This window comes from Corythoichthys intestinalis, chromosome 3 (assembly GCF_030265065.1).
Source record: "Corythoichthys intestinalis isolate RoL2023-P3 chromosome 3, ASM3026506v1, whole genome shotgun sequence".
In the NCBI taxonomy this organism is placed as follows: Eukaryota; Metazoa; Chordata; class Actinopteri; order Syngnathiformes; family Syngnathidae; genus Corythoichthys; species Corythoichthys intestinalis.
This window is the reverse complement of record NC_080397.1, coordinates 62,954,823-62,980,974: the sequence shown is the minus strand read 5'-3', so window position 1 is coordinate 62,980,974 and position 26,152 is coordinate 62,954,823. Positions and strand designations below refer to the sequence as shown.

The following is a 26,152-nucleotide window of genomic DNA, read 5'->3' as shown; positions in this document are numbered from 1 at the left end:
TGACTGAGGATCCAGGAAAAATGTTTGGGCGCTAGTTGTAACGCGTGGTGGGTAGGATGCGTGCATACAGGGACCAAAAAGGAGGAGAAGCTTCCACTTATGCACATTTATTCACTAAAAATAATAATTCCACCTTGACCACTCACTTCACTCCCCTTGTTTCCATTTGACTGGGAATTGCATCCAAAAGCAGCACATCGTGGCATTTTACTTCGTGAGTTTAGGCAGCAATAAGCAATTGTTTAACACACTACACATTTGGAAAGATACCAATTACATCATCACTGCTAGCCCGCAAACCATGGCGCCAACTAACGGTCAAAATATGGACTAAATATTATCAAATATTGCCATTGATGTAACATTTTGTGTGTTTCTAACAACATATTTTAGTACAAGAGAACAATTGTGGTTTATTAGAGCATACATGTATTTAAGTTAGAGGATCAGAATGATTTTTCTGCAGCCGTTTGGCTGGCGTGATGCGAAAAATAAACGTATTAATCTGCAAAATCAGCTGAATCCTTCGTCCTCATACACAACAATACACTGTAGCGTGAAGAGGACGTCTTCTACCGTACACGTCACAGCGCCCTCCTCCTCAATGCAAGACCGAAGCCGGAAGTCACTCATTTTCATGGCGCGGGATTCAAAAAACTAAATAAAACTAGCGATCGCTTCCACACACATCCAAGTGGTCCATATCATTCAGGGGCATAAAATACTGCATGTATTATGAAATAAACATGCTTTTTCGTGTCACATGCACTTTAATGTTGTGAATCAACCGTTAAAGTTGTTAAAATTGCTCCTGTTATTCCATAATTTCCCTTTTGTCTACCTTCGACATGTGAAAGTTTTAAAACTATTTTAAACATAGATTCAAGTCAATATTTTACTGATTTAGGAGTATTTTAGATAAAAAGTTAATTAGGTTCGCTTGGAAGGTTCGCTACAACAGCCTTGCAGGGAAGTGCACTGCTTTAAGATGGCGGCTGTTTACTAACGCCCGAATCTAGCTTTCTGTAGATGTGCTGCTAACGCTACAGAATCCATTTTGCATCTAGTCCTATATAAATGATATCTACTGTAACATTATGCGGATGTACTTTGTAGCAGCTTTTCGGCAGCTCAGGTATGTTGTTGTGTTTTTTTATCTCGTGGCATGAGTTGAGCTAGAGCCGTGAGTTGAGCATTGGCATTACCCGAGGGGCCGGGTAATGAGAAGCATTTTTGCATATTTCAATAAACGGAATTTGGATGTTTGTGAATCGTTCTCGAATCTTCCACGGTCGAATCGCAAATAATCTAAGAATTGGAAATTTTGCACACCTCTAGTAATATGCATAAATCCACATACAGAACAAATCCCAAGAATTGCATGTTGTCTATAAAAATTTAACGTCATCTGAAAGAGTCAGAGATTTGTTGATGCACTGAAGAGCTGGACCAACAAATCACGCCGCTGAAATAAAAAAAAATTTTTTAAAAACTGGAAATTTGCGGGTTCTGGGGAACAAGCAGCCAGGATCAAACAGTATTTCAACATTATTTAACATTTACAGTATTTTCAACATGCTATAAAGACAGTTGCATGATGGTTCAAAACAAGTCATACAAGCAACAACCGGCAATGAGGGCAGCTGCAGCAATCCCGTGCTGTGCGGAGTGTAGCCTAAATAATTGTAAATTGTTGTCATAACATTTATACAATAGATACTATCTGAAATGGAGTCCCACAGCATGACAAGTGGGCATTTGCGTGTTGTTTTCAGCACCATTTTCTGCGTATGTTCCAGGACCTTTGCCCGTGTCGTCATCCTTGCGCGGTCATCAGGGGTGAAAGTGGCTAGAATTTCTTGCCGGAACTCCCCAACGTGAGCCAGAAATTTTATTTATTTATAAATTTTTTTCTTTCTTTTTTTTTTGGCCACACCTCCTAAACTACTGAAATGCAAAGAAAACTGTTTTAGCACAGTTACAACAGCTATATAAATATATATATATAACAGATACAAAATCTGATTTTCATTCAATTTTTTTCTCAATGATTTGCAAAAGTTAACAAAAACAGCAATAACCCCACCCTCCATCTCCAAATTTTTATTTTCCCTCATTTACATACGAAATGCCATATCTCAATTTTCACTACTGAAGAACATAGTATGCATATTAAAATTGAAGTTAATGTAAACATTGACTTTTTTTTAAATAACAAATATATAAGTAACATACATTCAGAAAAATAAGTACAAATGATTTATATTATGCAGAGTGAAATGGAATATATTTTGAAGATTGCGCAAACATTGACTTTTTTAAATCATAAGCAAATGAATAAGTAGCCTAGCATTAATTAATTATAATTATTAATTATATTAATTAATTAACAAATACAAGTCCAAAGGGCACATTGACAGCTAAGATGTTCTGGACCTCCCCATCAGAGCAAATAAAACTAGATATGATAAATAAGCCTCCTCAACTATTTTGTTGCTTTTAAAATTTTTGATCCATTTTATGTTGCATTGCCCTTTTTGTCGCATAAATTCAACAACCTTTTTTGTTATGCTTTTTATTATACGTTATTATGCTTGTTGTTAACACTTGTGTATGTAAATCTGATGTTGGTAGATTGTTTCGTTCTTGGAGATGAAATGCATGTGTGGCAGCTTAGCATTTTTAAAAAAAAAATTTTAACGTAGCGTTTTGACAGTTGCCGTCATATTTTCGGAATCAAAGCACCATGTACCGGAACAGCGTTCCGGCCCTGAATCTTATACCGGAACTGCGTTCCGGCCCTGAATCTTATACCGGAACTGCGTTCCTGACCGTTCCGGCCCACTTTCACCCCTGGCTGTCATATGTACTTTGCGTTCTGGTACCTTATGATTTACAAATTAAGCACTGGCAAAGCAAATAGTAGTCATTGTACGTAAACCCATTGGTGTAAAGAGTCCCCAAAAGCCCCCTCAACATGCAAGGAGTACAAGTAAACAGTAGTAAGTGGCAAAATAAAGTACAAACACCCTGTCAGCAATGATTCCATGTTAACAACAAAGTGGTTAGTTTGCTCCTGAATTGAACAAACCTGCGCGACCCCCCTAATCAGCAACGTCAAAAGGCGTCACACTGGAGGGGAGAAAGCAGCAACGCCACTCCATTTTGACACATTTACTCACCAGATAATCCATGTACAAGCGTTGGGCAGTCCCAGCGACACGAGCAGACTTTCAAGGAATGTTTGAGAGTCCCAAATGTTGGGAAAAACAGGGCGTCCGGGCAACACGTCGCTTTGTATTCCCCGCCTTCCGACAGCCACGGTGGGTAGTAAAAACAGCCTTATTAGTGGGTTAGCACCGGGGGGTTTTCTTCAACGTCTCCTCCGCCTGAAAGCACGCCGAAACGAAGTAGCGACGTCCCGGGTCGACACGAGCCGATGGGTTGAAGAGCTTTTTTTCTCGGCTGGAAGACGCACTCGCAGTTTTTGTTCTGACACTCTCACGCACCATAACAGTTGGACTGTTGCTTTGGTTGGTTGGCTTGATGAGGAAGCCTCCGTCGTGACGTCACTCGCGCGACGGCGTAAGTACGTAGAGTGATCATGTGACCAAACACATGGCGACTGAATTCTCATTACAAAAAAAAAACAATAATAAAAAAAAACCTCAAACAGATTTTCGTTTTTTTCTTCTTATGTAACATATAATCCCAAATCATGCTTTAAAAATAATAACAATGTTATTCATTTGATATATTTATAAAAGAAACGCTCAGAAAAAACGTCAACATATTGACAAAAAAAATCATAGTAGACAATGGAAAATCTGTATGAATTACAATACAAGATGTTCTTATTCTTAAATATAATTATAGATAGGAATAATGACGTTTGAAATAATTATAAAAATAATTAATAATACTGTATATATAATTAATATATATATATAAAATTTAAAATTTTAATTAAATAAATATATAAAATTATTATAATTAAAATTATATAGTTGTATATGATTATAAATTATATATAAAAAATTTTAAATAAATATAAATAAGCTATATATATATATGTATATCTATATATATATATATATGCAGTATATTATTTGGCAAACGATTAATATTTTTGCCTTAACATGCAATAAAAAAAAAAAAATGTGCACACACGTGGTTCGACGTAAATTTCAATAATTTTGGGACCTTGGGAGAAAACGTAACAAAATGGCTCAGTGGCGCCCCTTGAATTTTTCAAAAAGGCCTCGCCTATTAGGTTTTTTCAACGTAGAGCGATGTAATTTGGGGAATCGATACCTTGTGCAAAACTGCTCCAAAAAGTCTCTGCACCCGTATTCCAAACCCAACAGGAAATCTGGTATTTTGGATCCAATGTGAAATTAATATCGAGTTACAGGGTGCATATCTGAGACATTGGCACCTAGGGAGTTAGTTGGATCCTCCTCAAAATGAGTGAGGCTGTTCATGAGACATATGAGATCTAAAACTATCAAAATAGTGAGTTTCCTTTCACTGGCCTGACTGGGGCGGAGTACCAAAGTCGGCCGTTTTTTTTTTTTGGGGGGGGGGGGCAACATGCCAAATTCAGTAAATGACTAATAACTCCCTGATACAAAGTTCAGTCTTTTTCATATCTGGCATGTATGAGAAGTATCCCAGCCTGAACACGACTGCATTGAAATATTACCCATTAGGCCTGGCGCCACCTACTGTGAACAGGTTCCTCCTTCAAGGGAAAAAATCAATTGACTTCAAACCTGCATCAGGGGAGCCTTAAGACATGCGTTCCGGTGCTTGATACCAAAATATTGATGTTTGGTTGAAGCAGAAAAGTGAAAATGACCATCGCCATTTTGTCTCGTCACACATTTAACAGTCATTACTTGGCAGATATACAACATATCGTGTTTGATGAAGTCATACCCCTAAAGGTTTTGTAGAACTCATTTGCGTTAACCCTTCAGCACCAGCTAGTGGCAACAGAAAGTCACTCATTTTACTTACAAATGTCCAGTTCTTTTCAGGTTGGTCAGCGTTGTTACAAGACCTTTTGTAATATTCCATTTTAAGGCTCATGCCCATGTTACAAACGCATTACGGGGAACTTCCTTGATATGGGGGCATGTCAGGGCCACATCCTGTTGTTATTACATTACTTCCTTTTGATTAGGGGGCATTTCAGCATCACTTCCTATTGATACAGGTAGCTTTCTGTTGATATTAGGACACTTCCTGCCAAAATAAATACATTTTTAAAAAATGAATAACTGGAAGAAAAAAAACATTACTAAAAAAAATGAACAAAATATGTCAAACTTCACCCTGAAACAATATTGGGTACAACATTATATAATGTAAATTTATGGTTTTCGACTTGATGACCGGGTATAAAATTTGACCAGTGAATCAAATTAAGGATGACAGCTTGCTGCTGTGAACTTTGACGTACATGTTACACAACACAACCAGGAAAAAAAGATGACACTAAGAGAGACAGACTTTGAGAGACAGTTCAAAGTTCATGTCTGGTTCCTTGTTAATATGTAGGCCTTGCCACCAGACAGAACTGAAAGAGTTGGGCCAAACAAATTGTGTGCTTGTCAGAGCGCAACAAACTTGATCTCCATCGATCTCCCTAATGTAAAAGATAAAATGGAAAAAGGGACTGAAAAAACAAAGTAAGAAGGAACATAATATGTGCAAGGGGATGACATTGGTAATCTTTTTGTACAGTGCATAACATAACACATCGTTTTAATTTATGTAGCTCTCCTAATTCAAATGAATTGGACGCCTATAGCCATGTAAATAATCAGTCACGGCAAGGACAAACTGCCAAACTACAAGTAAACACAAGATGGCAGTGTTTATCTGAGCAAATCTTTTCGAGACATTTTAGCGCTTCTTTGTCCTCAATATTTTTTCAGTGTAAATTAATGTATTTCAAAGTACTTCTGTAGTTTTACTTGAGTAAATTTTTTTTTACATTTTTTTACCTGAGTCAAGACAAACAGGTGCCCCTTGGAAAAAAAATACACAAAAGTTAAAAAATTAAAATAAAATAAAGTCTAAGCAAAAAAACTAGGTTAACATCATAGCATAAAAAATTACATCGAAGTAAAAAAATAAAACAGAAGTTAACATCAAGGTAAAAAATTAAAATATTGGAAGAAAAAAGTGGGGGGTAATTGTTACTTCAGGTCAGTTTGGACACCACAATGGGAGACTTGGAACAATTCTTGCGGTCAAGAGCTTTCCCTCACGTGGAGATATCACTCACGTATTATTCATAAGAATTGATCTCATGTCATAATATTTTCGACCAATTTCAAAGTAAAACTCAATTCACCTATACCCCAAGGGCTAACAAGCTACATGGTTGCCATTGTTTACCTGGAAATTGAGCTGCAGTTACACAATGCACCTTTAAAAATAGAGGACTTATTTATTTTATGTTTTTATTTGTTCTCGAACAGGAAGGAGTTACGGGGGGCAGAAAAAGTGACAGAAGAGAAGAACAAACAATAGCAAGAAATACATTAAACTCCTACACTGACTATGAATATGTTGGTGCTATCGCTAGCTAGTGGTAATTGTATTTCGGGTTGACACCATGTGGGGCGCCTGATGATCAAGGAGAAAAAGGAGGGGAGAGAGAGATGTGACTGGGTGGGGTGGAGCTTACACAAATAAGCAGTGAGAGGTGTGGAACACAGTGTTATGTTGTATGGATTTTGTTATTGTTTTTTTTTTTGTTTTTTTTTTGGCTTTTTTTTTTGTTTTGGTTTTTTTGCTTTAACGTTGTTGTTGTTTTTTTTGTTTTTTCTTTTGTTTGCTTTGATGTTTTTTTTTTTTTTGCGCCGAAGTATTTTTGGTTTTGCTTCAACCTTACCTTTTTTTTTTTTTTTAACTTTCATATCTTTTTTTTTTTTTTTTTTTTTGGCTTCGAAGTTAAATTTTTTTTGCTTTGACCTCAACTACTTTCGTGTCTTTTTTATTATTTATTTATTTTGCTTTGATGTATATATGTATATATATATATATATATTTATTTATTTTTTGCTGCTACCTCACTTTTTTTTTTTTTTTTTTTTTTTTGCTTCGATGTGATTTTATTTTTGCTTTAATCTATTTTTTTTTAATCCAAAGTTAAAAAACTTTTTTTTTTTTGCTTCGACCTAAACAACTTTTTTTTTAAATGTTTTGCTTTCATGTCATTTTGTTGTTTGCTTTGATGTATTTTTTTTACTTTGAAGTAAAAAAATTTTTTTTTTTTGCTGCTACCTCATTTTTTGGGGGGGCTTCAACATGTTTTATGTTTGCTTTGATGTTTTTGTGTGTTTTTTTTTTTTTTTTTTTTTTTTTTTTTTGCTTCGAAGTAAAAACTTTTTTTTTGCTTCGACCTCAACTACTTTCGTGTCTTTTTTTTTTTTTTTTGGATGTATTTTATTTATTTCTTTTTGCTGTTCCTCACCTTTTTTTTTTTTTTTTTTTGCTTCAATGTGATGTTTTTTTGTTTGCTTTGATTGATTTTTTTTGATCCGAAGTTAAAAAAAGCAATTTTTTTTTTTTTGCTTCGACTTAAACTTTTTTTTCATATTTTACTTTCATGTCATTTTTTTGTTTGCTTTGATGAGCATATATATATTTTTTGCTGCTACCTCAACTTTTTCTCTTTATTTATTCTCTTTTTTTGTTCATCTTATTTTTTCTTTGCTTTAATGTTTTTTTTTTTTTTTATTTTGCTTTGAAGTAAAAAAAATTTTTTTTGCTTCAACCTCAGCTTTTTTTTTTACAATTGTGTCATTTTTTTTTCTCGACAAAAAAACAACATGTCAACTTTTTCCTTCTCTTTTTAACTTCTGACCTTGCACTGTAAAGGAGAAGCCCTTCCCCTAATGTTGTACATTGTATGATCCCAGTAAAAGCTATTCTATTCTATTCTATTCTATTCTATTCTACTGTACTAAATGTCTGTGAACCATTCAGCCAATTTTTGTATTTGATGTGAATTAGAAGAAAAAAAATGTGGGTGGGATGGATTGCTCCTGTCTGGCGGTGAGGTAGATCGTAGTTCCGCCTTTGATTAGCCAGCCTGACCGTTTCGCTGTTGCTGAGCAGCACCAGGAGGCAGCAAGCGAGCAGCGAGCGGGCAGTGTCCGAAGAGGAGCGGAGCCAGTCGGGCTGAAAGGAGCAGATACCCGCGGCAGACAACAACGCCCCCCTCTCAAGGAGAAGCCAAGCCGTTTTGCTAAGCGTGAGTACCGACTTGTACGTAGTTTGTGGCTGGCTAAGGGAGGGGGGCTAGGCAGCGCTGCTCTTTATCAGCCCCGGCGGGGCTGCCGCTCGGAACTCAACGCCCCGCTCGATTCCAAGCATGGCGAAGCTCCTCCGGGCTCGGGCTATTTACGACTTTAACTCCGAGAACCCCGGCGAGGTGTCTGTTCGCGAGAACGAGATAGTAACTTTGCACAGCGAGAAAGACATCGAGGGCTGGTTGGAGGGCACCAATAGTAAAGGCGAGAGGGGGCTCGTCCCCGCGTCCTACGTGGAGATACTGCGAGAGGACGACAACAACGCGTATCCCGAGTCCCGTTACGCGAACGTGCCGTCCACAGGGAGGGCGGATAACGCTTTCCCCCCTCCTGCCCAGCAGCAGGTTAACCAGCAGACCAGCGACGATGACTGGGACGACGACTGGGACGACAGCTCCACCGTGGCGGACGAGCCGGGCACCCCCCGGGACTTTGAGGGCAACGGGCCCTCCGGCTACAGAGTGTCAACATCCTCCGCTGCGAGAGGTCAGCACCCCAAAAGCTCGGCCACGGTCGGCCGGAACCTGAACCGGTTCTCCACCTTCGTCAAGTCCGGAGGCGAGGCCTTCGTGCTGGGCGAGGCGGAGGGATTCGTGAAGGACGGGGATAAGATCTGCGTGGTGATGGGCCAGCACGGTCCCGAGTGGCAGGAGAACCCGTACCCGTTCACCTGCGCCATCCACGACCCCACCAAGCAGACCAAGTTCAAAGGGATGAAGAGCTACATGTCCTACAGGCTGACGCCCACGCACACCGAGCAGCAGGTGCACCGACGCTACAAGCACTTCGACTGGCTGTACGCCCGCCTGGTGGAGAAGTTCCCGGTCATCTCGGTGCCGCACATCCCCGAGAAGCAGGCCACGGGGCGCTTCGAGGAGGACTTCATTTCCAAGAGGCGGAAGGGCCTGATCTGGTGGATGAACCACATGACCAGCCACCCGGTGCTGGCGCGCTGCGACGTCTTCCAGCACTTCCTCACCTGCAGCAGCACCGACGAGAAGAACTGGAAGATGGGCAAGAGGAAGGCCGAGCGGGACGAGCTGGTGGGCGCCAACTTCTTCCTGACCATCAGCACGCCGCCCGCCCCGTTGGACTTCCAGGAGGTGGAGAGCAAAATCGACAGTTTCAAGTCCTTCGCCAAAAGGATGGACGACGGCGCCCTGCAGCTCAACGCCACCGCCGGCGAGTTCGCTCGCAAGCAGATGAGCGGCTTCCGGAAGGAGTACCACAAAATGGGCGTGGCCTTCAAGGTCCTCAGCCAGGCTTTCGAGATGGACCAGCAGGTCTACTCGGCCGGACTCAACCGGGCCATCTCCTTGACGGGGGAAGCCTACGAATCCATCGGGGATTACTTCGCCGAGCAGCCCGCCAAGGATTTGGAGCCTATTATGGACCTGTTAGCGCTTTATCAGGGACACCTGGACAACTACCCGGACATCATCCACGTGCAAAAAGGTAACACGCTTCATTCGCGTATTTGATTTGTGTCAAATCGATGCATCGAAAAAGAACCAACAGGTTGCCAGCAAAATCTTCCATTACAATAGTGTTTAAATTAGCTGCCATTGACTGCGTTAGACATCCAATTCATTTTGACCGGATTGGACGTCTATCGCCGTCAATGGCGCTGAAACCCGAGAAATCCCAGCCAATCTTTCGTGGGCATTTACAGGGCACTTCCTGTTCATTTTAGAGCATTTACAAGTGACTTTCTGTTGATTTTGAGTCATTTCCGATTCAATTGGGGACATTCTTGAGTTCCTTCCTTTTTCAGTAACCCAAAACCAACAGGAAGTGACTGAAAATCAACAGAAAGAGATGTGTAAATGCCCAAAAGGAACATTCATGAGTCACATCCTTTTCAGTAACCTGAAATAGACGGGAAGTGACCTGTAAATGCCCCCAAATCAACAGGAAATGACCCATAAATGCCCCAAAAGGAGCATTCTTGAGTCACTTCCTTTTCAGTAAGCCAAAATCAATAGGAAGTGACCTGCAAATACCCCAAAAAGAAAAGGAAGTGACTGAAAATCAACAGGAAGTGACATGAAATGCCCCAAAATTATTATTCTTGGGTCAATTCCTTTTAAATAACCCAAAATCAACAGGAAGTGACCTGTAAATACCCCCCCAAAAAAGGAAGTGACTGAAAATCAACAGAAAGTGACGTGAAATGCCCCAAAATTAACAGGAAGTGACCTGTAAATGCCCCATTAGTAACATTCTTGAGTCACTTCATTTTCAGTAACCTAAAATCAACAGGAAGTGACCCGTAAATACCCAAAAAGGAAAAGGAAGTAACTGAAAATCAACAGGAAGTGACGTGAAATGCCCCAAAATCAACAGAAAATGACCTGAAATGCCCCAAATTCAACAGGAAGTGACGTGAAATGCCCCCAAATTAACAGGAAGTGACCTGTAAATGTCCCAAAAGTAACATTCTTGAGTCACTTCATTTTCAGTAGCCTAAAATCAAAAGGAAGTGACCTGTAAATGCCCCAAAATCAACAGGAAGTGACCTGTTAGTACCCAAAAAAAGAAAAGGAAGTGACTGAAAATCAACAGAAAGTGGTTTACTGAAAAGGATGTGACTGAAGAATGTTCCTTTTGGGCCATTTTCAGTCACTTCCTGTTCATTTTGGGGTATTTGGTGGGTCACTTCCTGTTGATTTTGGGGATTTTACAAGTCACTTCCTGTGGATCTTGGGGCATAGTCAGGTCATTTCCTGTTGATTATGGACTAGTGAAAAGGAAGTGACTCAAGAATGTTCCTTTTGGAGAGTTTACAGTTCACTTCCTGCTAATTTTGGGGCATTTCACATCACTTCATGTTGGTTTTCAGTCACTTCCTTTCTTTTTGGGGCATTTCACGTCACTTCTTGTTGATTTTCAGTCACTTCCTGTTGATTTTGGGGCATTTACAAGTCACTTCCTGTCGATTTTGGGTTACTTTAAAGGAAGTGACTCTAGAATGTTCTTTTTAGGCCATTGATAGGTCATTTCCTGTTAATTTTAGGGCATTTCACGTCACATCCTGTCGATTTTCAGTCACTTCCTTTTGGAGCATTTTCAGATCATTTCCTGTTGATTTTGGAGAATTTTCAGTCACTTCCTTTTCTTTTTGTGGTATTTACTGGTCACTTACTGTTGATTTTGGGTTGCTGAAAAGGAAGTGACTCGAATGTTCCTTTTGGGGCATTTACAAGTTGTTTCCTGTTAATTTTGGAGTATTTGGTGGGTCACTTTCTGTTGATTTTGCAGCATATTCAGGTCATTTCCTGTTGATTTTGGGGTAGTGAAAAGGAAGTGACTCAAGAATTTTCCTTTTGGAGCATTGATGTGTCACTTCCTGTTGATTTTGGGGCATTTCACGTCACTTCCTGTTGATTTTCAGTCACTTCCTTTTGTTTTTGGAGTATTTACAGGTCACTTCCTGTTGATTTTGGGACATTTACATGTCATGTCCTTGTGAATTTTGAGGCACTTGATTTTGGGTTGCTGAAAAGGAAGTGACTCTAGAATGTTCCTTTTGAGGCATTTAAAGGTCGTTTCCTGTTAATTTTGGGGCATTTCACGTCACTTCCTGTCGATTTTCAGTCGCTTCCTTTTGGGGCATTTACGGGTCACTTACATGGGTTGGACCTCTCCTATTGATAATCTAATTCCAATTGACAGCAGACTCGTACCACTTGTTTCATATTGACCGTTAGATGTCGCCATTATGCCTTCAAAAGTGTCACCAGATGAATATCAATATCAATACATAGTCTAAAAAGTATAGTACTCTTTATTCTTTAGCCCGTTTTAGCCTGCCGACCCGCCAGGCTTATAAATCATTGAAGAAAACCTTGGCGTAGTCATAAAATTGACCCGCAAAATTAGCTTTTGAGACCATTCTGGAGAATGACAACACAACAAGAATCCTTTGGGAGGTCAGTTGAGGCCCACATCCCACACCAAGCGAACCCCACATTGTTCTCACGATGTGGTCGTCCCGTGAGAGGCAACATTGTTTGGAAATGACACAATGACACACAGTTGTTGCGTTTGTCGGCGCTGCTTGCGAGAAAGCCACAATTGCTTCCTTTCGAGGGTAGAATATGAACCCCCCAAAAATACGTACACCTTCTACAGGACGTGACTTCGTGAGACGACACATGGAGAAAGCGCCATGTCCGCGACGGGCCTAAGACGAGATAAGAGGATCATGTGAATTAATCCTTGTGATGCGCCGTTCGATCCATGGCTCACTATATATAAATACCATGTCTGCGTGTGAAATTTATTAGGAAGTCTTTCACTGACGCTGACAATGACAGACATCTAATCATCCTTCTCTGGATTTAGATTATTATTATTAGATTATTATAAATTTTTAATCGAGTTAATTACAGCTTAAAAATTAATTAATTGTAATTAATCGCAATTTAAACCATCAATAAAATATGCCATATTTTTCTGTAAATTATTTTTGGAATGGGAAGATAAGACACAAGATGGATATATACATTCAACATACGGTACATAAGTACTGTATTTCTTTATTATTACGATAAATCAACAAGATTGCATTAACATTCTGTTAAAGCGATCCATGGATAGAAAGACTTGTAGTTCTTAAAAGATAAATGTTAGTACAAGTTCGAGAAACTTTATATTAAAATCCCTCTTAATGTTTTTGTTTTAATAAAATTTGTAAAATTTTCAATCAAAAAATAAACTAGTAGCCCGCCAATAGTCAATAATTACACAATGCTCATGGGTGCTTAAGCCCATAAAATCAGTCGCACCCAAACCCCAGCAGAGGGCAACAAAACTCCAAAAAAACACAAGTAACAAGTTGGCATTGCACTGTGCTGTCATTTTAATCTGTTTGAGCGGGGCATGTGCGTTAATTGCATCAAATATTTTAACGTGATTAATTTTAAAAAGTAATTACCGCCCGTTAACGCGATAATTTTGACAGCCCGTATATGTATGTATGTATATATATATATATATATATATATATATATAATATAGCATTGGCTGATTAACAAAAAAAAGACAATAAAAAACACACATCTGGCATTTTTGTGGGCAACTGTGGCTGCCACTGACTGACGGTAGGACCCCACAAGGACCCCGCAGCAGCTTGAAGGCAGGCTTTTGTTTTTTAAAATATTAAAAGTTTTTTTTTATATCACTTTTATATATATTTACAGTGGGGCAAATAAGTATTTAGTCAACCACTAATTGTGGAAGTTCTCCCACTTGAAAATATTAGAGAGGCCTGTAATTGTCAACATGGGTAAACCTCAACCATGAGAGACAGAATGTGGAAAAAAACTCACATTGTTTGACTTTTAAAGAATTTATTTGCAAATCATGGTGGAAAATAAGTATTTGGTCAATGCCAAAAGTTCGTCTCAATACTTTGTTATGTACCCTTTGTTGGCAATGACGGAGGCCAAACGTTTTCTGTAACTCACAAGCTTTTCACACACTGTTACTGGTATTTTGGCCCATTCCTCCATGCAGATCTCCTCTAGAGCTGTGATGTTTTGGGGCTGTCGTTGGGCAACATGGACTTTCAACTCCCTCCGCAGATTTGAGACCTGGAGACTGGCTAGGCCCCTCCAGGACCTTGAAATTCTTCTTACGAAGCCACTCCTTTGTTGCCCTGGCTGTGTGTTTGGGATCATTGTCATGCTGAAAGACCCAGCCACGTCTCATCTTCAATGCCCTTGCTGATGGAAGGAGATTTTCACTCAAAATCTCTCGATACATGGCCCCATTCATTCTTTCCTTTACACAGATCAGTCGTCCTGGTCCCTTTGCAGAAAAACAGCCCCAAAGCATGATGTTTCCACCCCCATGCTTCACAGTGGGTATGGTGTTCTTCAGATGAATTTCAGTATTCTTTCTCCTCAAAACACGAGAACCTGTGTTTCTACCAAAAAGTTCTATTTTAGTTTCGTCTGACCATAACACATTCTCCCAGTCCTTTTCTGGATCATTCAAATGCTCACTAGCGAACCGCAGACGGGCCTGGACGTGTACTTTCTTCAGCAGGGGGACACGTCTGGCAGTGCAAGATTTGAGTCCCTGGCGGCGCATTGTGTGACTGATAGTAGCCTAATGAACAAATGTGCAAAACATTTTTTTTTTTTTTTTTTTTAAAGGGAGGGGGATGCATCAATAATCGTTTCATAATCGAATCGGAGGCTCTGAATCGTAATCGTAATCAAATTGTTAGGTGCCCAAAGATTCCCAGCTCTAGTAATTTAGTATGGGAGGGATGACAGTGCATCATCATGTTGCTATTTTCAACTTTATTCAGTAACGTAAATGACATGTTCCTATCTTTCAAATTTCTTGTCAACCTCTTCAATTCCGAATGCTCGTGCTTTTATACAAATCGTCTACATTCCAAGGTAAAGTTGTTTACTTTCCGATTTCACACTGGGCCCATTGACTCCATCATAAGTGCTATCATTCATGAGTCGGCTGACCTCACATAGGTGACTCAGTCATGCTGACCGCTGCAACATGTCTAACATCACATAGTTGTTCTCACAACTCAACATCTCACACGTTGTCTGAAACGGAAATGAAACCACACCAAGTGCGGTAACTTAAGTGGGGTTTTGATTTAGTAAGAAAAGTAGTTCCATTGAACTGGACGATTGATCTCCCCTTCCGCAGGGACTCCATTAGCTTGAGGGCTAATGGACGATGGGTTCGCCGTTTGTGCTGTCAGCGAAGTGAGAAAAAAATCTTGAAATGCGCGCTAATGGACGTGTGCGGCGATGAGCAGTGGATTGCCGCTCAGGTCGCACGCTCGCCTAACTGAGTGTTATGTAAGTGGGGATTACATAAAAAGGGCCGGTGGGGAATGGTGCCACCTGCCAACGTACGGTGGGGGAATCTCCATGGAATCATTTCGTGGGCAAGATAGTAAAACATCTGCCAATGGCAAATAGCTTCGTGAGTGTCATTCTTGACTTTTCATCCTCCTAACAGCTTTCAAAAAAATGCAATTTTGCGTATTTTTACATTTGTACTAGGGCTGCAGCTATCGATTATTGAGGGATTCGTTTAATCTATCAGTTAGTTGGACTAATTACGGATTACGAACATTTAACGTGTTGCGGAATACATTTTAAAACAAATTTGTTTATGTTTGAAATAATATTTATTTTGGCTTGCTAAGATTACACTTTCAAAACAGCAGTGAAAGTAAAGACAAAATAAAATTCCTGAGTGTTTGTTCAAACGACGCAGGATTGCACTTTCATTTCACAAGAGCAAGATATGCATTTAAAAATAAAATAAAAATACTTTATTGATATGACATGTTCTGTACTCACGAAACGTGAAGTTGTTCAGCTGTAACACACATATGTGCACTTATGTTCAAAATGACACGCTTTTTAACAATAAAACACGTGAAACCAAAATATTGGTGTTCAAGCGTCCTTCTAGTCTGATCAATATGTGAATTTACTAGGGCTGCAGCTATTGATTATTTTAGTAGTCGATTAATCTAAGTACACCAAAAGAACAATTGGTTAACTTACATAAGAAAAGGCCGTTGGCTTAAATGCTATGAAATGCTAACTTTTTTTTTTTTTTTTTAACAATGCTTTTAACAAATGGTTCAGGCAGTATACCTATAAACTAAATTACAAATGCATTAAAAAACATTACCTCAAACAAAAACTTTGCTTATGTTGCTCCTAACAGGGAGCAGCTGGATTCAGCCATGTGAAATGAGGTAGACCAGAGGGCAGTGTATCCACCCTAATCAATAAAACGAAATGCAAACACTTTCAAAATAAACTATTACAATGCCACTTTAATTAAAGGAATACTCGAAGCAACAAAATTTAATTCGAATATTTTTTTCTAATCAAATACTCGAGTTAATCGATTAATCGTTACAGCACTAGAATTTACTAGATTAAATCAGCCTAATTTGCCTTGTCCGCTATCTTAAGTGCTAAGAATGCTAACATAATTACAATTCCCGTAGCAAATCGCTCACACGTAACTCCGCAAACTGCAGCTGTAAACTTAATTACAAATGCATACGCAAACATATATTAGCTGAAACAACTTACACAGCTACTCTTTATCCATGTCCGAGGTCTGAGTCTGCTTCACAGTCATACAAGGCGACAGTCCAGCCATACCCAACGCTGCCACCACAGGGCAGTGTATCCTCAGTCATTAAACAAAATGCAATACTTTTGGACTTTTTAAATAGTTATTTTGGGGTACTTAAAGGGCTAATTCCAACTTGCGCGGAAATTCGGGTTACGTCGCCAGCGTTGGACTGAATCTCGCTCTTAACCCTGTACTTAACTACCTGTATTTGTATATGGCGGAAAACGCAGACAAGGCTGAAAAAGCAGTTTCTGCTCTTGCATCCATCTTTAAAATAAACTGCTGTATTTTAAGCCTAAAGAACTGTTGTGTTTGATAGAACAATATGTCTATATGTTGCCGTAGCAGATTCATGGCGCACTAAGCCTCCGAACTATTTTGAATTTGTCCGTTTTACCCTGAAAACCCCCGACAGATGTCGCCCAACCGCTTTTGCTTCAGCCTAGCCATAAAAAGAAGGTAAGTAATCGTATTTATTATTCTAAATTATTAATAATTAATAATTATCATTATTATTATTCTAAAAATTAGCGTCCATAAAAAAGTCACCGATATCTACCTCATAACTATAGCGTAATTGTATTTTTTCATTGCTTACTTTTTACAAAAAAGAATGCCAAACCCCCAATTTGGCCAAATTTCAAAATTGTCCGATTTGCATGTGTGATACATCATTGGAAAGCTTAAAATCTCAATTTTCTGGGGGAAGAAAAATTTTGAACAGGAGGGCATTTAAAAAAAAGTGTGAACAGCAAAATCCTATCTGGAGGTAAGAGCACGTGAGAGCAGAATTACAGACGCCATGACTTTAACGTGATATTATTGCGTACTTACCTTGTTTTGATCCAAAATCTCCATGTAGCATGTGTCACTGAGTGTCAATACACAGCTGTGAATGGTCACAGCTGGATTTTTTTGCGATTTTATGGGTGAAACATGGTAATATAAAAAGGGTTGCGATGCAGAAATCGCAGACATCAATGAGTGGTCGAGATTTTCTTTTTCATACATATACCCTTTTAAATGTTGTTGTTGTTTTTTTTTTTCCAAATGTTCTTTGTTTGGATCGATTATTTATCACTTAACATATCGGAAAAATGCGACAGTAACAAAAAAAAATACAGTTAAGCGATAGTTATGAGGTAGATATCCGTGACTTTTTTACAGACACCATTTTTTTCATTGTGACGTCATTTGTTTAAAAGTTTAAAATATGCGAGTGAATAATTTTTTTAAAGTCGTCTTTTTTTTTTCAAACGAAATATTAGTCATCAATTAACAATTCTATAATAATATTGATATATAATAATATAATTAATTACCTTCGTTTCATGGCTGGGTAGAAACAAAAACGGTTGCGCGCCGTCTGTAAACGGGGGTTTTCATGATAAAACGGACAAATTAAAAATTAGAGATGCACGATAATATCGGTCACCGTTAATTATCGGCCGATAATGGCAATTATGACGTCACACAGATAATCCAGATAAAACGAAATTCAACCGATAATGCAATCCGATAATTATATACTTGATTTAGCCTCCAAATGTGCGCAACCGAAGCAGTTTTGTCCACTTCTGCTAGTTTTAAGGAGGTGTTTTTGCAGTGTAGTAATGTGATATATGTTATGAATGGCTTACTTTTAAAGGCATTTTTGTGCAACTTGGGTGTTTACTCTCTAAGTAATTGTTGCCAAAAGCTTACCATTACACAACGTCATTGCCATTGTTTAGTTGTTGGAATTTACTACTTGTTCACATTTGATGTGGAAAAAAATAGCACTAAATTACATTTTTACACAGTAACATCTGATCTTTGTATACTTTAAAATTTTACATACATATTTGAATAGAATTATCGGCGTGACATTATCGGTTATCGGGTGGAAGGGGCAGGAAATTATCGGTTATCGATATCTGTTGAAAAATGCATTATCGTGCATCACTATTAAAAATAGTTTGAGGATTTAATGCGCCATAAATCTGCTATTGCAACATATAGACATATAGTTCTATCAAACACAACAGTTATTTTGGCTTAAAATAGGGCACTTTCTTTTAAAGAGGAGTGCAAGAGCAGAAACTTCTTTTCTGTGTTTTCCGCCATATAAAATATACAGTGTGTTATTAAACGTGCCCAAAAAGCAGATTCGGGCCATTTGTAGATTAACAGAGCCTCTTAAGGATTCCTTAACTATCAAAAGACGGTTAATGAATTTGATCATCGATGGCAAATTGTAGTTTTACACCCCTGGTATAAACAGTTTATTTCTACTTTCAAGTGAGTTTGCCCATGACACCACTTGTTTTTGACTGCTAAATTTGGCCAACAGGATGGCTTACAGACACCGAGCGCGTTTAAGGAAGTGGCTGCACTTTGGTTTGGTTGTGAAAATGCGGGATTACGACGCATCGTGTCTCAATGTGCTTACGAATCCTTCCACAAGTGTCCAAACGTTTGATTTAGTCATCTGTAGAATCACGTCATTATTCAAATGGAGGCATTTTGTCATCCCTCCAGGCATTTCATGCCCTTGAAATAGCCACTGACCTCGGTGGGTGGGGAACTTTTCCTTAAATGGTGCTTTCTTGTGTTTGCCTAAAAGTCCCTACGCGCACACGTTGCGTTTTAGAGCAAAATGTGTGTGCCAGTGGACAGATTTGGACATTCGCATACAAACTGCGAAAAGTTAGTGGCTTCGAGTTGGTACATTTGTTGTTCAGGTGTCAATTAAAGGAACACTAGGTAACTTTTCAACCTTTATCAAATATTTTCATAGCATTTGTGATGATATGTCGACTGACAGCTAGTTGAATGACACCTCTTTTATACAGTGGGGCAAATAAGTATTTTGTCAAGTATTTAGCCCCAAAACATCTCTGCTCTAGAGGAGATCTGCATGGAGGAATGGGCCAAAATACCAGCGACAGCGTGTGAAAAGCTTGTGAAGAGTTACAGAAAACGTTTGGCCTTCGTTATTGCCAACAAAGGGTAAATAACAAAGTATTGAGATGAACTTTTGGTATAGACCAAATACTTATTTTCCACTGTAATTTGGAAATAAATTCTTTAAAAAAATCAAACAATGTGATTTTCTGTTTTTTTTTTTTCACATTCTGTCTCTCATGGTGGAGCTTTACCCATGTTTACAATTACAGGCCTCTCTAATCTTTTCAAGTGGGAGAACTTGCACAATTAGTGGTTGACCTAATACTTATTTGTCCCACACTATAAAAGAGGTGTCATTCAACTAGTTGTCAGTCGACATATCATCACAAATGTAACATGACAAAAAAACGGCTTTGGCATAAGTCACATTCACTATTCATTATAAAGATGGTCAATGCGACTAAATTTCTAAATAAATCAAAAAAATTTAGGACACTAAGGGACACAAATTTTGTATTCTTTTTTTTTTTTTTTTTTTTTTTTACCAAAAAAACGTTTTGGACAAAATTTGACATGAACATACCCATTCATTTTCATAGTCCTTATTTGCCATTCATTTTAATGGCACAAAAACCTCCATTCACTCCCGTTGATTTCCAATCCAGAGCTGCAAAAATCTACATTGGTACACCAAAAAATCAACAGGAAGTGACCCATTATTAACAGGAAGTGACTTGGAAAATACCCCCAAATCATCAATTGTTTTCCACCCCAACATTTTAGGAACCTCTACATTAGGGCTGCAGCTCAATGTTATTTTAGTAGTCGATCGATGAACTAGTTAGTTCGAATAATCGAGTAATCGGATAAGGAACAAAAAAATTAAAATATCTGACCTGAGGCCCAAACGGTATTAAAAAAAAAAAAAAAAAAAAATGAGGATATACGTACAACAAGAATTGGCTAACTTACATAGCAAAAGTCCACTAGTTTAAATGCTATTAAATGCCAACGTTATTTTTACAATGCTCTTAACAAATAGTTCAAACACATATTCCCACAAAAACGGCTAAATATACCTTTACACTAAATTACGAATGCATTAAAAAAAAAAAAAATTAGCTCAAACAAAAACTTAGCTTCTGTTGGTCTTAACAGGGAGCAGCTGGATTCAGCCTTGTGAAATGAGGCAAACTAGAGGGCAGTGTATCCACCCAAATTAATCAAACTAAATGCAAACACTTTCAAAACAAACCAATACGCCACTTTAATGAATACTCGAGACTTTAAAATTTAATTTAATTTGAATATTTTTTTCTAATCGAATACTCGAGTTAATCCATTAATCGTTGCAGCACTACTCTGCATTGGCACATGCAAAAACATATCTCTATTGGTGGTCTATTGTGATTTTTGACCAAAAACTTTCCATTAAATCATTTTATGATTCGACCGGGGCCCTCTATGCCATTGACGCCAATGTACTGTATGTACATGTCCATGCACCTCCATGATGTCCCAAAATCAATAGGATGTGACTGGATATAAACAGGAAATGACCCCGAAATGCCTCAATCCAGACAAACTGACCCGATTTAGCAACCATCGCCGCAAAGCTACCATTGCAAATTCTCCAAAAATGGCATTTTCTAGTTATTTTTGTGATTAGTCAACTCATAAATCTTGTTATATACTGCAATGTTATTCTGGGCTTAACATTTTAGCTGGAAATGAGCATTGGAACCAAAAACTATGTGGTAAGTTGAACTATGAAGACGATGAAACACTAACTCAGGGGTGTCACACTCATCTTTGTCATTGGGCCGCATCGTGTAACGCATGAACGAATAAAGGGATTATTAAACTTGCAGAATGTGTTTATAATATGAAACAAAAGCGGTGATTAAAATTTGGGCTCATGGGGGCAAAGGTCACAGAGATCAGAATTTTTTTGTGTTTAAGATAATTCAAGAATGAAGAAAGGGATTCATGAATCTGCAGAATGTAATCTGAAAAAGGTGATTTAAATTTGGGGTTATAAGGTGTAAGGTCACAAAGGTCAGAAATATGTGTTCAAGATAACTCCAGAACCAATTCAGGGATTTTTAAATTTGTGGTATATGTTTGTAATATGAAATGAAAGAGTGGATTTAAATTTGGGGTATTGAGGTCAAAGGTCACAGAGGTCGGACATATGTTTGTGTTCAAGAAAACTCCAGAATGAATAAAGGTTTATTAAACTCGCAGGATATATTTATAATATGAAATGAAAGAGTTGATTTAATTTTGGGGTTGTAAAGTGTAAGGTCACAAAGGTCAGAAATATGTGTTCAAGATAACTCCAGAACCAATTAAGGGATTTTAAATTTGCAGAATATGTTTAGAATTTGAAATGAAAGCGGTGATTCAATTTTGGGGGTATAAGGTGTAAGGTCACAGAGGTCAGAAATATGTGTTCAAGATAACTCCAGAACCAATTAAGGGATTTTAAACTTGCAGAATATGTTTAGAATATGAAATGAAAGAGGTGATTTAATTGGGGTCATGAGGTCAAAGGTCACACAGGTCAGAAATATTTTGTGTTCAAGATAACTCCAAAACGGATAAAAGGATTTTAAAACTAGCGGTATATGCTTGTAATATAAAATGAAAGAGTTTATTTAAATTTGGGGTATTGAGGTCACAGAGGTCAGACATGTTTGTGTTCAAGATAACTCCAGAATGAATAGGTTTATTAAACTTGTAGGATATATTTATAGTATGAAATGAAAGAGGTGATTTAATTTTGGGGTCATGAAGTCAATGTTCACATAAGTCAGAAATGTTTGTGTGGAAAAATAACTCCAGAATGAATAAAAGCATTTTTAAACCTGCAGAATATGTTTAGAACATGAAATGAAAGAGGTGATTTAATTTTAGTCATGAGGTCAAAGGTCACAGAGGGCTGAAATGTTTGTGTTCAAGATAACTCCAGAACGAAAATTTTTAAAGCTGCAGAATATGTTTGTAATATGAATTGAAATAGTGGATTGAAATTTGGAGTATTTAGGTCAAAGGTCACAAACGTCAGAAATATGTTTGTGTTCAAGATAACTCCAGAACGAAAATTTTTAAAGCTGCGGAATATGTTTGTAATATAAAATTGAGTGTATTTAAAATCTAGGGTCATGAGGTCAAAGGTCACAGAGATCAGGAATATTTTTCTGTTCAAGATAACGCCAGAATAAATAAATAAATTATTCTTATTATGGATGGAGGGAGGGAGGGACGGACGGATGGATTAAGCTATTTTTAAACGTTTAAGCGTTTAGAAATAGAATATGAAATGAAAGGTGATTTAGTTTTGGGGTCATGAGGTCAAAGTTCACAGAGGTCAGAAATGTGTTTCTGTTCAAGATAAGTCAAGAAGGAATAAAGGGATTATTGAACTTGCAGAATGTAATATGAAAAACGGGTGATTTAAATATGAGGTCAGAATTTTTTTGTGTTCAAGATAACTCCAGAACGAATAAAGGGATTTTTAAACTACCAGAATATATTTAGAAAATGAAATGGAAGAGATGATTTTATTTTAGGGTCATGAGGTCAAAGGTCACAGACATCAGAAATATGTTTGTTTATAGGTAAAAGGTCACAGACGTCAGAAATATTTTTGTGTTAAAGAGTGATGGAATGTGTTTGACTTCAGTAGTCTGTCTTGATATTTTGAGACATTTTATTTCAGTGGAAAACAATGGAATCATGAAAAAGCAGTGTGATTTTATGTGATTTTACCTACCTATTTTACCGCGTCTGGCCCCCGATCCTCGCGTTTGACACATGTGCTCTATCTCCATTATTGATTTCCATATTTACAGAGATTTTATCTTGCTCTCGTTTTTTAAATTTTTTTCTTCCCAGGCGCCCTAACCAAAGTCAAGGAGAGCCAGCGTCACGTAGAGGAAGGCAAAATGGAGGCGGCGCAGGCGGCGGACGGAGTCAGCGAACGCTGCAACATCATCTCGTGCGCCACGCTGGCCGAGATCCAGCACTTCCACCGGATCCGCGTGCGCGACTTCCGGGCACAAATGCAGCACTTCCTGACGCAGCAGATGGCCTTCTTCGGCAAAATCACCGTCACGCTGGAGGAGGCGCTGCGCAAGTACGACGACGCCTAGAAAGCGGAGGAATTCGTTTGCCACCGCGTGGATGAAAATGGCTGTCAAACTCATTTTACTTCATGGGGCCACTTTAATGGCAATTAGTTCTTATGTGGGCAGGACCAGTTCAATTTTGGCCAAATAAGTTCACTCACTGGCAGTCACGATGGATTGGACGCCTAGTGCCGTCAATGGCACTGAAACGTGAGCATTCACAGCTAGTCCTCGCAGTTCAAGTAAATTGGACGTCTATTGTTGTCAATGGAGCCAACTCGTTAATTTCAGGTCACTTCCTTGTCATTTTAGGGCACTTCCTGTACATTTTGGTGCATTCCGGGGTGACTTTCTCTATATTTTGGATCATTACGCCACTTCCGGATCATTGGTCACTTCCTGTTTATTTTGGACAGTTTCCAGGGGACTTCCTATTGATTTCGGGTCACATCCTGAAACAGAGCCTTGACAAACCATTTTTAAATGGGCTACTGCGTAAGTGTTTACACGTCCTCTCGCTGTGCCTTCTCCTTTTGTTACTAAAGCTTTGTATCATGTACATGTTGAATTGTAATTGTTTTTACAAAAAGCCTTTCGCCGTAGACAGCTTAGAATGAGACATGGGAAGGTTTTATTGGTCAGATTTATTTCTCAGCAAATGATAATATTATGGAATTTTTTTTTAGCTTTTGAGCAGTGCAATTCCGAAAGCAAAATGTGTCCAAAAGTGTAAATATGAGTGCAACAACAACAAAAAATGGGCATTTGGAAAATAGGTTTGCTTATGTTGAACGGGTCTAAAAACGACTGTATTTTCCGCACTGTAAGACGCATCGGAGTGCGAGGCGCACCTTCAAAAAATGGCCTATTTTAAAACTGTTTTCATATAAGGGCGCACCGCATTATAAGGCGCAGTAGTAGTAGTAGTGGTTGGAGTTGCGTTATGCATCCACTAGATAGTGCTGCACGAAAGGGAATGTCATGCCATGATATTGATCCATATAGAAGGTGTACTGTCAGCTTTTGAGAAAATTGAAGGCTTTTAGGTGCCACTCATAGTGCGGAAAATCAAGTGCATTTAATAAATGAATTCCTCGATCGTTAGTGAATGTTTCAAAATGTGTCAAATTTGCCAAGAATGCTTTTTGAACATGGTGGGCTTCTTGCCTGATGTGGTCACAAGTGTTGTGCGGTTATACCACACATGATTTTGGTTGCATTGCAATACAAGTTGAGAAATAAATTGTTTCTAAAATTACTTTATTTGGGTCTATTATTGAGGTTTTTACATACATACAGTTGTGGTCAAAAGTTTACATACACTTGTGAAGAACATAATGTCGTGGCTCTCTTGAGTTTCCAGTTATTTCTACAACTTCTGATTTTTCTCCGATAGAGTGATTGGAACAGATACTTCTTTGTCACAAAAAACATTTGTGAAGTTTGGTTATGGGTAACAGAAAAAGTGATCAAATCTGCTGGGTCAAAAATATACATACATGGATCTGAAAAAGCGAATCATTGACTTGAACAAGTCAAGAAAGTCACTTGGAGCCATTTCAAAGCAGCTGCAGGTCCCAAGAGCAACAGTGCAAACAATTTTAAGTATAAAGTGCATGGCACTGTTTTGTCACTGCCACGATCAGGAAGAAAACGCAAGCTATCACCTGCTGCTGAGAGAAAATTGGTCAGGAGGGTGAAGATTCAACCGAGAATTACCAAAAAGCAGATCTGCCAAGAATTAGAAGCTGCTGGAACACAGGTGTCAGTGTCCACAGTCAAGCGTGTTTTGCATCTCCGTGGACTGAGAGGCTGCCGTGCAAGAAGGAAGCCCTTGCTCCAAAAGCGGCACCTTAAGGCTCGACTGAAGTTTGTTGCTGATCACATGGACAAAGATAAGACCTTCTGGAGCAAAGTTCTGTGGTCAGACAAAAAAAAAATCGAGGTGTTTGGCCACAATGCCCAGCAATATGTTTGGAGGAGAAAAGGTGAGGCCTTTAACCCCAAGTACACCATGCCTACCGTCAAGCACGGTGGTGGTAGTATTATGCTGTGAGGCTGTTTTGCTGCCAATGGAACTGGTGCTTTACAGAGAGTAAATGGGATAATGAAGAAGGAGGATTACCTTCAAATTATTCAAGATAAACTAACGTCATCAGCCCGAAGATTGGGTCTTCCAACAGGACAATGACCCCAAGTGGTAATGGAATGGCTAAATCAGGCTAGAATTAAGGTTTTCGAATGGCCTTCCCAAAACCCCATTGAGAACTTGTGGACAATGCTGAAGAAACAAGTCCATGTCAGAAAGCCATCAAATTTAACTGAACTGCACCAATTGTGTCAAGAGGAGTGGTCAAAGATTCAACCAGAAGCTTGCCAGAAGCTCGTGGATGGCTACCAAAAGCGCCTAATTGAAGTGAAAATGGCCAAGGGACATGTTACCAAATATTAGCGCTGCTGTATGTATATTTTTGACCCAGCAGATTTTTTTCTGTTCACCCATAATAAAGTCATAAAAGAACCAAACTTCATGAATGTTTTTTGTGACAAAGAAGTATCTGTTCCAATCACTCTATCAGAGAAAAATCAGAGTTGTAGAAATAACTGGAAACTCAAGAGAGCCATGACATTATGTTCTTCACAAGT

At 38.6% G+C, this 26,152-nt stretch overlaps 2 protein-coding genes across 3 annotated transcripts in view; one reads left to right on the top strand and one right to left on the bottom strand.

The window, feature by feature from the left end:
* LOC130913267 (ADP-ribosylation factor-like protein 15) overlaps positions 1-3,556 on the bottom strand; it is a 258,841-nt gene extending 255,285 nt beyond the window's left edge. The window contains exon 1 of the mRNA XM_057831732.1: positions 3,183-3,556. Coding sequence (XP_057687715.1) covers positions 3,183-3,194 — 12 coding nt within the window. The 5' untranslated portion in view covers positions 3,195-3,556. The remainder of the gene's footprint in view (positions 1-3,182) is intronic.
* A 4,588-nt stretch (positions 3,557-8,144) lies between these two features.
* snx18a (sorting nexin 18a) lies at positions 8,145-24,737 on the top strand. 2 transcript variants are annotated; one of them, XR_009062743.1, is made up of 3 exons: positions 8,145-9,788; positions 23,274-23,716; positions 23,819-24,737. XR_009062743.1 is itself a non-coding variant. In XM_057831729.1 (2 exons), exons 1-2 carry the CDS (start codon positions 8,396-8,398, stop codon positions 23,528-23,530), a joined length of 1,650 nt encoding a protein of 549 aa, XP_057687712.1. In that variant the 5' UTR covers positions 8,145-8,395; the 3' UTR covers positions 23,531-24,737. The 2 variants fall into 2 exon arrangements, 1 of the variants encoding a protein (XP_057687712.1); XM_057831729.1 differs by having other exon boundaries at positions 23,274-24,737.
* Positions 24,738-26,152: the final 1,415 nt, after the last annotated feature.

Coding starts and splice junctions, on each gene's coding strand:
- snx18a (XM_057831729.1), top strand. CDS start 8,396: ATGGCGAAGCTCCTCCGGGCTCGGGCTATTTACGACTTTAACTCCGAG. Junction 9,789..23,273: donor CATCATCCACGTGCAAAAAG/GTAACACGCTTC, acceptor TTTTCTTCCCAG/GCGCCCTAACCAAAGTCAAG.